Source organism: Sminthopsis crassicaudata, chromosome 2 (genome assembly GCF_048593235.1).
Source record: "Sminthopsis crassicaudata isolate SCR6 chromosome 2, ASM4859323v1, whole genome shotgun sequence".
Classification (NCBI taxonomy): domain Eukaryota; kingdom Metazoa; phylum Chordata; class Mammalia; order Dasyuromorphia; family Dasyuridae; genus Sminthopsis; species Sminthopsis crassicaudata.
In genome coordinates this window covers 606,105,826-606,119,597 of record NC_133618.1, presented here as the reverse complement: position 1 = coordinate 606,119,597, position 13,772 = coordinate 606,105,826, and the positions used below count along the sequence as shown (strand labels likewise).

General features: G+C 36.1%; 1 protein-coding gene across 2 annotated transcripts in view; it reads right to left on the bottom strand.

Moving 5' to 3' along the window:
- KIF11 (kinesin family member 11) overlaps positions 1 to 9,984 on the bottom strand; it is a 58,564-nt gene extending 48,580 nt beyond the window's left edge. The window contains exons 1-5 of one of the 2 annotated variants that reach the window (XM_074295868.1): positions 9,603 to 9,984; positions 9,314 to 9,410; positions 1,036 to 1,168; positions 637 to 734; positions 474 to 552 (exon numbers count right to left, since the gene is read on the bottom strand). In XM_074295868.1, coding sequence (XP_074151969.1) covers positions 474 to 552; positions 637 to 734; positions 1,036 to 1,168; positions 9,314 to 9,390 — 387 coding nt within the window. In that variant the 5' untranslated portion in view covers positions 9,391 to 9,410; positions 9,603 to 9,984. The remainder of the gene's footprint in view (positions 1 to 473; positions 553 to 636; positions 735 to 1,035; positions 1,169 to 9,313; positions 9,411 to 9,602) is intronic. The other variant, XM_074295867.1, reaches the window with a different exon arrangement.
- Between the last annotated feature and the right edge of the window lie 3,788 nt (positions 9,985 to 13,772).

Below are 13,772 nucleotides of genomic sequence, written 5' to 3'. Positions count from 1 at the left end.
TGAACACTTTTTTACTTCTAGAATAAGCTATTAAAAAAAAAAAAAAATTAGTACAAATACTTAATAATGAATAACATTTTTATCCCAGCAGATAGCAATTGGAAATCAATGAAGTTATTAGTATATTAGAATTATATATTAATTATATTATTATTAAAAGATACTAGAAAATATGTGCTTCTTTAAATGGAAATAAGAGGAAATATCAGGTTAACCAATAAAGATTTGTTATTACCTAAAAGGTAATTCCTCAGAATCTCTAGGAAAACAATATGAAATTTGGGATATTTTGAAAAGTTGACTTTCTTTACATATCTGCAACTTCTAAATCTGTCTCTCTTCTTATGACTAAATAGCTATTCTGCACTAAGACAAGACCTAAGCTCTATGTTAAACCTCTTACTAGCTTAGTCACAGCACCAGTAAACATTAGAGATAAACATTTTTAAACTGTTGATATAAATGATCAGTACCTCTTCCCAGGTATATTCTTCATTGGGTGACCTTTCTCCTTCCATTGTAAAAGTCTTTCCAGTGCCAGTTTGACCATATCTGTCAACATGAACATTAAGCATACTTAAAATTATTTAAACATGCACTTTAATCATTTTTGTGAGACCCAAATACTCTACTTACGCAAAAACAGTGCAGTTGTATCCCATAATAACTTCATCTAAAATTGGACATACAACACTTCGGTAAACATCAATTTGTTTTGTGGATGCTCCAAAAACCTAGGAATAAAAACATCCAGAAGAGGCAAAAACCTGTAATTGTACTTCACATTATTGGTAGCAACCTGAATAGTAACAATACATCAGCAATTTAATTGTTCCGATGGCAGTCTTATGGCCAGAAATTTAGGGAGTTACATAAATTCTTCTATATTAATAAAAGATTATTCAATTTCCTAAAAATTTAATAGGTCTAATCAATTAACTGACCATAAAACCAAGAGCAAAAATCTATGTGCTAGTGAAAATTTTGATTATTAATATCTAAGAAAAAGCATTACATAAAAATAAAAATAAATACCATATCAAAAGTATAGGTTTTTCTTGTAGTCTTGTCAGTCATCCCTCCAGTACGTACACTGATTTCTCTTCTAAAAGAATCACAATCCACCACAGAATGGGCATTTGCTTTTCGCTCTGACAAATTAAATGGCCTAAGGAATAACAAAATTAATTCAGAGGTTGACAAATCATAGGTATGAGATGCATTACAACTTAGTTTTAAGTAATTATGACAATAAAATAGATGTCAATGTATAGGTACCAGTTTTAATTAATTTCTTGTGGTTCAAGATCAGATAGGGAGTAAGAAGCTCATTAGAGTTTCCTCCGCTCTCACCCCCCCCACCTCCCCATCTCACAAATGCTTTTGGAGGCTTGTAAAAACAAATTAAAAAAAAAAAAAAAAAAACCAGCATAATACCATGCAATTTTTATTTCTTCTTTTACAACATGACTAATATGGAAATGAATTTTACATAACTACACACATAGAACCTATATCAAATTGCTTGCCATCTTAGGGATGAGGGAAGTAAGGAGAATATTTGGTATTCAAATTAATGTTTAAAATTGCCCCCCCCAAAAAAAGGTACTTTTTTTTTTTTTTTTTAATGCCCAAGTAGAAAACTGGAAAATTTTTTTTTACATCTATGTGTTCCAAGGGATCTGATAAAGGTCTCTTTTCTAAAATATATAGAGAATTGGCATAAATTTAAAAGAATGCAAACCATTCTCCAATGGATAATTAAAGAATATGAACAATTTTTAGACGAAGAAATTAAAATCATTTCTAATCATATGAAAAAGTGCTTTAAATCATTGCTGATCAGAGAAATGCAAATTAAGACAAATCTGAAGTGCCTCAATATACCTCTCAGATTAGCAAAGATAACAGGAAAGATAATGATGAATGTTGGAGGGGATGTGGGAAAACTGGGATACTAATACATTGTAGTGAAACTATGAACTAATCTAACCATTCTGGAGAGCAATTTGGAACTATGCCCAAAGTTCTATGATACAGTGATCCAGCAGTGTCTTTACTGGGCCTGAATCCCAAAGAAAACATAAAAAAGGGAAAAGAACCTACATGTGCAAAATTATTTGTAGCAGCCGTTTTTATAGTGGCAAGGAACTGAAAAGTGAGTGGATGTCCATCAATCGGAGAGTAACTGAATAAGTTATGGTATGTAATGGAATATTATTGTTCTATAAGAAATGATCAGGAGGATGATTTCAGAGAGGCCTGGAAAGACTTAAAGGAACTGATGCTAAGTGAAATGAGTAGAACCAAGAGAATATTATACATAGCAACAAGACTGTATAATGATCAACTGTGATAGGCATAGATCTTTTCAACAATGAGATAATTCAGGCCAAAACCAATAAACTTATGATAGATGAAAAGAGCCATCTATACCCAGAGAGAGGACTATGAGTGCATTACAACCTAGTATTTTCACCTTTTTTTAATGTTGTTTGCTTGCTTTTTGTTTTCTTTCTCCTTTTTTGATCTGAGTTTTCTTGTGCAGCATGATAATTGTGGACATATGTATAGAAGAATTGTACACGTTTAACCTATATTGGATTATTTGCTGTCTAGAGGAAGGGATAGGGAGAAGGGAGTGAGAAAAACTTGGAATACAAGGTTTTGCAAGGGTGAATGTTGAAAACTATCTTTGCATATATTTTGAAAATAAAAATCTATTATTTAAATAAATAAGATACCCTTTTTTTTACCCTCAAAAAAACCTTTACTTGATCTACTCTTGCTATCTCTCCTTTTTTTTTGGCAGCTTAACTCCTTAAGAAGGCCATTTATCATAGGTGTCTCTACTTCCCCTCACTCTTTTTAACTTTCTGTAATTTAGGTTCCAAACTCATGAAACTGCTCTCTCCAAAGTTAGTAATGATATTTTAACTGCCAAATTGAATGCCCATTTTTTAAAAATTAAATTTTATTTTCAGTTCCAAATTCTCTCTTTTCCCATAACCACTGCAAAGGTAAGAAAAACAAAAATCACTATAAATAGCCATAATCATACAAAACTAATTTTCACATTAGCCTTGTCAAAGAAGGAAAGAAAATAGGCTTCAATCTCCACTGTGTTCTTCCATTTCCTATTTGGAAGTTAAGAGCACCTTTTATCACAAGTCCTTTGTTATCAGAGGGACTAAGTATTTTAGAGTTGATTATTTTCATAATGGTACTGTTTATTGTATAAATTGTTACCCTGGTCCTGATCACTTCAGCTGATATTCAAAGAAGTCTTTTTAGGTTTTTCTAAAACTATCCTGCTCATCCTTTCTTACAGCATGATAGTATTCCATCACATTCATGTACCATAACTTGTTCAATCATCCCTTCACTGATATTTACCCCTTTTAATTTCCAACTCTTTGCTATTACAAATAGCAGGGCTGCTGCTTCTCTGATCTTTTTGGGAATACAGATCTAGTAACAGTATAGCTAAGTAACTTGCTAGTACAGTTACAAATTACTCTCCAGAATGGTTTGGCTAGTTTCCAGTTCCACAAACAGTGCATCAGTGTTCCTCTTTTCACATATTCTCTTTAATATTTTTCATATTCCATTTTTGTTATCTTGGCCAATATGATGTGCATGAGTTGGTACTTCAGGATTGTTTTAATTTGCCTACTGCCTTTTCCTCAAAACTCATCTTTCTCGGCCTTTGAGTAACATCTGACAGTGTTAATTACCAATCACCCTCTTCCTGACCACTCTTCTCTCTGAGTTTCCATGATAATTGATTTTTCTCCTACCTGTCTCACTGCTCCTTCTCTAAGTCTTTCTTAGATTTCTTTCCAGAAAGATAATGTAGAACTATGCTTAAAGGGCTACCAGACTTTGCACATCCTTTGATAGTTCTAAATTGCTCTCCAGAATGGTTGGATCTGTTCATAAGACTACCAATTTAATGTATCAGTGTTCTAATTTTCCCACATTCCCTTCAACATTCACCATTATCTTTTCCTGCTATCTTAGCCAATTTAAGAGGTATATAGTGGTACCTCAGAGTTGTCTTAATTTGCAATTATATGATCAATAATGATTTAGAGCACCTTTTCATTTCATAACAGTTTCAATTTCTCCATCCGAAAATTGTCTTCATATCCTTTGACCATTTATCAATTGGAGAATGGCTTGAAATCTTGTAAATTTGAATCAATTCACTATGTATTTTAGAAATGAGGCCTTTATCAGAACCCTTGGATGTAAATCCCCACACACACACCAGTTTATTGCTTCCCTTCTAATCTTGTCTGCATTGGTTTTGTTTGTGCAAAACCTTTTTAATATAATATAATCAAAATTATCTATTTAGCACAATAATATTCAATTACAGTCGTATACCACAGACATTTTACAAGACAGTACCCACTTTGTTTCTAGTTCTTTGCTACCACTAAAAAATTATTGCTATACAGGAAAGTGAGAAAAAAAATGTACATGTGAAGATTCTAATAAAGGCCTCATTTCTAAAATATATAATTAACTAAAATTTCTAAGAACACATGTCATTCTCAGATTGATAAATGCTCAAAGGAAAGAAACAGATAATTTTCAGACAAAGAAATTAAAGTCATTTCTAGTCATATAAAAAAGTGCTCTAAATCACTATTGATCAGAGAAATGCAAATCAAGACTACTCTGTGGTACCACTACACACCTCTCAGATTGGCTAGGATGACAGAAAAAGGTAATGATAAATGTTGGAGAGGATGAAGGAAAACTGGGACCCTAATACATTGTTGGTAGAGTTGTGAACTACTTCAACCATTCTGGAGAACAATTTGGAACTATGTCCAAAGTATGGAACTATTAAACTGTGCATACAGATTGATCCAGCAGTGTCTCTATTGGGTCTATATCACAAAGAGATCATAAAAAAGAGATCACATATGCAAAAATGTTTGTAGCAGCCCCTTTTTGTGGTGGCAAGGAACTGGAAACTGAATGGATGCCCATCAGCTGGGGAATGGCTAAATAAGTTATGGGATATAAATGTTATGAAATATTATTGTTCTATAAGAAACAATCAGCAGGATCATTTGAGAAAGGTCTGGAGAGACTTACATGAACTGATGCTAAGTGAAGTGAACAGAACTAATAAAATATTGTACACAGCAATCACAAGATTATGGAATGATCAACTGTGATAGATTTGACTCTTTTCAACAATGAATTTCAACAGTTCCAAAAGACTTGTGATAGAGTTCTCTGCATCCAGAAAGAGAACTATGGGGATTGAATGTGGATCACAACATAGTATTTTCACCTTTTTTGTTGTTTGCTTATTGTTTTTTTTTTCTCTTTTTTCTTTTTTTTCATTTTTTTCTTTTTGATATGATTTTTCTTGTACAGCATGATAAACATGAAATATGTTTAAGAGAATTGCATATTTTTAAACTTATATTGTATTACTTGCTGTCTAGGGGAGGGAGGAGGTAGGGAGGAAGGGAGAAAAATCTGGAACATAAAGTTTTGCAAGAGTGAATGTTAAAAACCATGTTTGCATGTATTTTGAAAACTAAAAAGCTATTGTAAAAGTATTGCTATACATGTCCTAGTCTACATTAGAACTTTGTTTCAATCTTTGATTTCCTTAGGGGTATACACCTGGTCTTGTGATTTGTGGGTCAGTTAGGAGGCTTTATAGACTTTAAGATTTCATTATAATACTTGCTGACCTAATCTAACCAAGCTTTTCTCCTCTATTTTGCTGTGTAGATTTTTTTGTTTATTTATTTATTGTTCAATGTATAAACAAACAATTGTCCTAGGGAAAATTTTCTAAAACTGTGGTATAAATTCAAAATACAGGGTGTCTAACTGCTCAATCTTAAAGAGTTTATGGTATTAAAAAAATTTTAACCAAAAATGTTTTGAAGAAAAATATTTATAACTAAGTAGGTATACAAGAAGTATTTTCTTCTCCTGTAATAGGGAAAACTACTAGAAATCTACTCTGACAGCTATATAATTTTTAAAAATTCATTGGTAGCTAAGAACATAGTGGAGAAGCTCTAAAATTAAATTATAAACCCACCAAATCAAAAAAACTATTCAAGGTAAATAAGCTACAACAAAGCATCATGTTTTAAAATGAATCCACAGATCAAGATTTCTATACAGTACTAATAAAAAAAGGAAATGGAAGAAATTCCTCTCAATAGCTATGAAATACATTTAAAAACCTTCATCCCAAGATAACGGGGACTTACATAAATACTATTACAAGTACTTATGGAAATAAACAAAACTTAAATAACTGGAGACAGAGTCAGTGTTCATAGTCGGTCCAGGCCAATATAATGATAACTAAATGAATTCAGAAATAGTGCTAAATCAACTAATGGGATGCTTTACAGAACTAAACAATTTGATAATTTGGTGAACCAAAATAGAAGAGGAGAGATCGGGGGAAAAAAAATGAACAAGGCATATCAAACTACAGTATGAAGTAGCAATCATAGAAACTCCTTGGTATATATGTCAAACAATAGAAAAGTAGATAGATGGAACAGACTGCATAAGCAACATATCAATTCAGTATTTGATAAAATTTACATAACAAAATTACTTGGGGAAAAATTACTATTCACAATGTGATGGGAAAACTTAAAAGAAGTTTGACAGAATTTAAGCTTATTGCATCATTTACCAAAAGGGATAAGAATTCTAATATAAAAGATTGCATCATTTAAAAAAAAAAAATTAGAGGAAAATGGAAAAAGAAATCTTTTAGATACATGTTGGGATATTAGAAGACACCATAAAAGACATTACTGATTATGTAAAATTAAAAGGTTATTTAAACAAAGCTAGTCAAGGTAACTAGAGAAATTGTAGATTAAGAAAAACATCTTTACATAGTCAAGGTAGAATGGAAACAGGCAAAAACATAAGGCTAAAAGCCAAGATGACATAATCAAAAGATGAATATCCAAAGTAGATGAACAAAGCATTTTCAAAAGAATAAAATTGTCAAGTACTATGAAAAAACTCCTAAATTATTAATAAGAAAGAGAACATTAAGATTTCACCTTATGCCTAACTTGGTAAAGATGAGTTCACAAAGGTAATATAAGTCAGCCAAACCGTGGGAAGATGGACACACTAATGGAACTATGAATTATTCCAACCATTATAGACAATATATTTGGAGTTATGTATATAAGAAAGATGTTGCAAAAAGATGAAACTGACAATCCTTGGCAATAGCCATTAAATGATTTTCCTAAAGTACACAATCATAATCTATCTCCCTCCTACCTTTCTAAGTCTTCTTACATCTTATTTCCCCAGATATACTCTTGAATCTATTGACACTGGTCAAGGAGAATGAGTAGGTTAAGTGAAGGCTTCATGTATTTGAATCATTTTTTTTAAAGTGAGTTGAAATTTAACAGGTGAAGAAGGAATGGGAAAACATATGCTGATCTAGGAAACAACTTAAAAGATACATATGTGGGAAGGCAGAGTAGATTCTGGGGACTGAGTAGTTTAACCATAGACTAGAAAAACTATTCTAAGTCAGTTGTTTTACTTTTGCCTAATCCTCCAACAGTGAGGCTTTTCCAAACCTACTTTTTATTCAAGGCTCCTGTAACACCTTTTTCTCAAATGTTACAGCTAAGAATTTTGCATCATACTTTATTGAGAAAATAGAGACATGCCCCTCTCAATATTTCTACATCTTTATACCTTAAAACCATGTGTTGTTTCTCTCCTTTAGTATGTGTTGAAAAGACAGCCAGATCCTCCTGATATCACTCCCTTCTCCTACTCTTAAACAGATTGCTCTCTATAGTATTTCTTCTCCATCCAAACTCCAATCTTGAGATTCTACGCCTTATTCCTATCATCTATAAAAAGGCACTCGACTCTAACATTCTCTCAAACCACTGTCTTTTGTGCTTGGCACAAAGTCTCATGGGATATAACAAGATTATTATCAAAAGAGAGTGGTTAATTTCCTAAGTAATACATGCATATGTATTGCATACTTCAAAATAAACAGCCAACATTTATACAGCTCCAGGTACTTTTACAAAAATGATCCCATTTGATCCTCACTGACCACACAGGGAGGTAAAAAGCTGTTATTATTACCATTTTACAGTAAAGGAAAATGAGACAAACAAAAGGTTAAGTCATCTGTCCAGGATCACACAACTGCTAAGTGTCTGAGGCTGGATCTGTGCTCAACTCTTCTACAGGCCACTTACCGACTCCATATTTTAAGTCAAAAATGTTCACAATAAATGCCCTTAAACTGCCTTTCATGCAAAATAAGATGGTCCTATTATGTCATCCCTGCATAGGAGGAGAATCCTAGAGTCAAAACTCAACCAATAGTTACTCCGGTATGTGACTCCAGAGTCACTTAACATGCCAGAACTGAGGTTTTCTTACCTATAAAACTAGTTGCGGTTTTTCAGTCAAATAAGAGGAAGCTATGCTCAAGTGGCTTGCCCGTAGACACAAAGCTTTTGTCATAGTCCGTCCTCTGACTGTTTCTGAACCCATCTGGATTTTTCTTGGCAAAGAATGGTTTGCTATTTCGTTATCCAACCCATTTTACAGATGAGGAAACTGAGGCAAACGGGAGTAGGTGATTTATACAGAGCTAGTAAGTGTTTAAGGCCAGATTTGAAGTCAGGAAGTCCTGCACTTTATCCACTTCACCATCTAGCTGCCTTTAAATTAATAATTAAACACATATACAAATACTAATAGAAACGCAAAGGGGTCATCCGACAATCAATAAACATGTATTAAGTGCCTACGGAGTCCCAGATTAAGTGCAGGGACACAAACTCCACGTTAACTAAAAATGAAATTTTTAAAAAGCTAACAAAAACACCGGTAAAACGATGTGAATAGCACAATAAAATCAGAGTCGAGGATAAATCTAGCCCAGCGAGCTGGCACGGGAAGCAGATTTGCGCACCAACTCCCACAGTCACAAGAGTGACAGGCAGGAAGGCGCTCGGCACAGCAGACGCTGGAGTTGGGAGCGTCCACGGCCGCTACTAGGAAAAGCCCCGTCAGTTTCAGATGACAGGACCGACGCGGCAGAGCCGTCCGAGCAAGTGCAGACTCACACCTGGGGGTTTTCCGGGGTCCAACGACAAGACGCGCCAAGTCTGATGCGGATGTCATCCCTCTCCAGTCCCCCAGACCCCGCCGAATTCCAGCACAGAAGTGGGGCCTCCCTCCTCCCCTACAGATACTAAGCCGCGGGGGTCAAATCTCGCGCGCCTCTCACCTGCATCTCACCACCACCTGGATGTTCTTTCCTTTCTCATCCTTCTTCTTGCCAACGGAACTCGGCTGGAAAGCCATGATGGACCTCGCAGAGAAACCTAAAATCAGACCGAGAAATAGCAAGGACAGATCAGGGGCGAGTCCTCGAGACGCGTCCGGCCCCTCCGCTCGGCCCGGGCCAGTCCGGGAAGCGGAGCAGCCAGGAGCACCCACACCCCTTACACCACCACCTCGCGACCGGCGAGGCCGAGAAGAGCCCCACCCACCCAAGATCCCAGCGGGGCTCTTACCTCCCTCCGGGTCTCCCGACTCAGTGCAGCCGCTCGTTACCTCCGCTGCAGATAGCTTCCTCTTCTACGGAGTAGAATAAACGTTCACGCGCCACGATTTGAATCTTGCATACAGAATGTCTCTGGACCAATCACAAGGACTAAGGGTTCAATGCATCATGGGAATCTCATTTAAATTAAAGGGACCAACATGGGTTACAGATGGCGGTGAAGACAAACGGGAGTAGGAGAAGTGGGTTTTTGTTTTTGTTTTTTTTATGCCATGTAACCAAATACGTCATTGTACTTTGCGAAGCTTATTGTGAGAGACTCCCGAAAGCAAAAAGAAACTCGAGGAACCCAGACCGCCCGCCCAGGGGCCAACGATTTTTCTCTTTTTACCACAAGCCCCAGGGATCATTGCGTCAACTAACCGGAAGTTGAAAATTCCCGGTTCTTTCAGCTGCCTACAGATACCGGTATGCACTGCGCGCCACCGGATTTCCGCTTTCTTTTGTTCAGTCTTCCGGATCTTAGGGCTACTGTTTTGGATTTATAGTGTAGGCGGCCACAAAGCCGAAGATGAGGTAGATTCTCTGGTCCTCCGGGGCGGCGCTTCCGAAAGCCACACCTGAGTCTTGTAATGGAAAGGCGTTCCTTTGAGCCGCGGAACTAGGGCTTCCGCCCCTTACTCTCTCGGAAGTCCCAACAGACGGCCGGGCTTTCTGAAGAAACCTCCTACCACTCGGCGTCCTTTCAGCCTCACTGATGTAAAATTCCTATGTATTCAGCCGGCGCTTTCCTCTACCTGAGTGATCATCTATAGATCTGTGATCGATATCCAGCCTCCGAGCCCCAGTCAATGCATCGCTAACCGTCTAGTGGCTCTTTCTAAGAGACGCCTCCAACTGAGCATTTCCAAAACTTCATTATCATTTCACCCAAACCCCTCCCCTTCACTTCCTTGTTTGTGACCGGGCAAATGGGGCTTGATAGATAGGCCCTCCCGTCTCCGAGGTTTGCTACTTAAAAGTCACTAGCCGATTCCTCTCTTTAGCCTTCTTTCCCCTGATTTAACAGAATACTCAGTGCCACTAACTCTCTGTCTGCGGCCGTCACTCAGCAGCGTCTGTCCATTAGAGATTCACTTCCTCGAAGTTTTCAACCTGATTGAAACTCTAGTAGCTGTTAGTTAATTACTACACTTGCCCTGATTTCTCGGTGAGTTCGTTGACTATTTCACAGTCTTTCTTTACGTCCCAACTTGTGCCTTTATTCCAGGGAATTGTAACAAACATACTGTGATGTTACTTCACACACCAAACTCCCGGGCTTTCAGTCTTCCCAGTCCCCATAACCTGTTCCTCCATTCCATCTCAGGCAAACGCAGATATGGCCACGCCCTCGATCTTGCTCTCACCCACGAGTTTAACTTCCACGATCAAGAATTCTGAAATCCCTCCCTCTGTTAGTCACCTTTTTTCCTCCTAAACTTATCCCCATATATGGCAACTCTTCCTTCCCAATATTCTCCACCCACTCCAAACCTCTCCTCCAGAATACTGTAGAATTCTCTTTCTCCCAATTCTTAAACTGAGGAATTTACTGTATATAGCTACAAAGAAAAAAAAAAAAAAAACCAAGGCCATACTATGTGATTATTTTTTATCCTCCTTATTTTATAATCCCTTGACATCTCCCATTCTTTCTTCACTTCAGGACCTATTGGAAAAGTGGTCCTTGCCAAATCTAATCTTTGGCTAACACATAGCTCTTTATCCCATTATCTTCCTATCTTCTATGGTATGTTTCTCCCACTATTATTTCTCTTTAATCTGCAATATCTCTTTATCAGCTTCTCTGGGCAGCTAAGTGGAGAGAGCACCCAGTTTGGAGTCAGGAAGAACCTAATTCAAAACTAACCTGAGACACTTAATATCTGACCATGCGCAAATCACTTGACTACTTCATTTTCCTCAAAATTTGTAAAATGAGCTGAAGAAGGAAATGACAAACTATTCCAATATCTTTGCCAGGGAAATTCCAAATGGGGTCACAAAAATCAAGACAACTGAGCAAAAACAAAAATTAGCTTCTTGCTGCTCACAGATGTGCCCATTATCTTCTAAACTTAAAAAAAAAAAAAATTCCTCACTATATTGTATTATCCCTGCTAGCTGTGATCCATCTTTTTATTTCTTAGCCAAAATATTTGAAAAATCTATCTATGTTCATTACTTTCTTTTCTCATCTATTCTAACCTCTGCAATCTAGTAGTCAACTTTTATCACTCAATTAAAACTGCTTTCTTCAAAGTGATCTCTTAATTACCAAGTCTGGTGACTTTTTTCTTAGTGCTCATTCTTTCCTACCTTCCCATAGCATTTGAAGCATTAACTATCTTCTCCTCCTGAATGCTCTCTTTTCAAAATTCAGATTCCACACATTTTGACTGGCTCCCCTTCATGCCTGGAATGTTCTCCGTCTTCATCTCTGCATCTGTTTCTTTCAAGTCCCAGCTAAAATCCAGTCTCCTTAAGGAAGCTTTTCTCAAATTACCTTTAATTCTAGTGCCTCCTAGCTGTTGATTATATCCAATTTATCCTGTAAATAGTACATAATTACAAGTTGTCACCTCCATTAGACTTGGAACTCTTTGAAAATAGAGAATTTCTTTTGCTTTTCTCTGAAAACCCAGACAGCGTAGCTGCTTAATAAATAAATGCTTATTGACTGGCTGACTTCTCTTGGTTCTCTTCCTATTAGTCTAACCATTCCTTCTCCATTTCCTAGACTGGATCTTAGTCCATGTTATGCTAGGTTTTTTCATTTCTTTCTATTTTCTTTCACTTGGTGACTTAGCATTTCCTATGGGTTCAATTAAAATCTCTATGCAAATGATTCACACATATCTATATTCAACACAGGCTTTTCCCTGAGTTTTAGTCTTATTTCACCAATTAATTGCTTTTTGGATGTTTTGAAAAACATGTCAAACACAGCATTCCCCAAACTGAAATAATTCATTTTCCTCCCCAAATTATCTCTTAAAAATTTCCCTGTTTCTGTTGAGAGCTTTACCATCTGAAAAGTTACCCTGAATCATAGCAGTGTCATCTTTGACACTACATTCATTCCATATAATAAGTTTTGAAGTAATGTCATTTCTCTCTCCATAACGAAAAGATTTCTATCCTCCTCTCTATTCACATAGTTAGTACCCTAGTTAGTACCTCATTACTTCTTGATTGGACTATTGCAATGGCCTCCTACTTGATCTCCCTGCAATTAATTTCTTGGATTTCTAATCCATACTCGAGAAGTTGATAATAGTTTTTTTTTCTTAAATTTATTTATTATAAACTTAAATAGAAAAGAAAAAAATTATCATGTACAGCAGAACATGAGAGGATTTAAGATGTAAAGCAACAAATTTCCATTTCAAGAAAGATATATAATAAATACTACACATTGTTCAGAACTGTCCATTTTTGCTTCCTTGTAGATTTTCTTTTATTCTCTGTTGTGCACTTTTTACTTTATTCCTTTCCCCTTTTCTCCTTTAAGAAGGCTAAATTAAGCATATTTATGTATCATCTACATACATACACACACATATATACACATATGTATACATACCTATATGTATACGTATATTGGTTGTTGTCCTTCGTTCTTAAAGAGCAAAATGACATCACTGTTAGAGTTACAGTGTGTCTGACTATGGCTGATCAGACCAAGATGAGCTCTAAATCCTCTGCCACAGGTTGGATTACAAAGAGTTCCTAGTGCCTATCAATCTGCATTAGTTTTCTTTGCTCAATGAATTAATGGATGGATGAAAAATAATTTAAGTATTTGGGGTGGCTTCTCTAATTTTGCACATCTTGCATGCCTTCTAAGCTTATTCAATTTTGTTTTACTCACAATTCTGTTTTAGACACAGCACCTTCTCTGTTAAGGGCACACCATACTGTTGGGTCCTATAATAGTGTCTCTTGCCATACAATCAATTCTAAAGTTCTTAAAAGAAACCTTGAAAAAAAAAAAGAGACCTTGAGAATATCCTTGTATCAATTTTTCTGACCCATCTTGTGCCCAATGTGAGTTTTCCATAAAATAATCTTTTAGGCAGGCATACATTTGGCATTTGAATAATGTGACACAATGGAGTTGTGCTCTCTGCAGTAG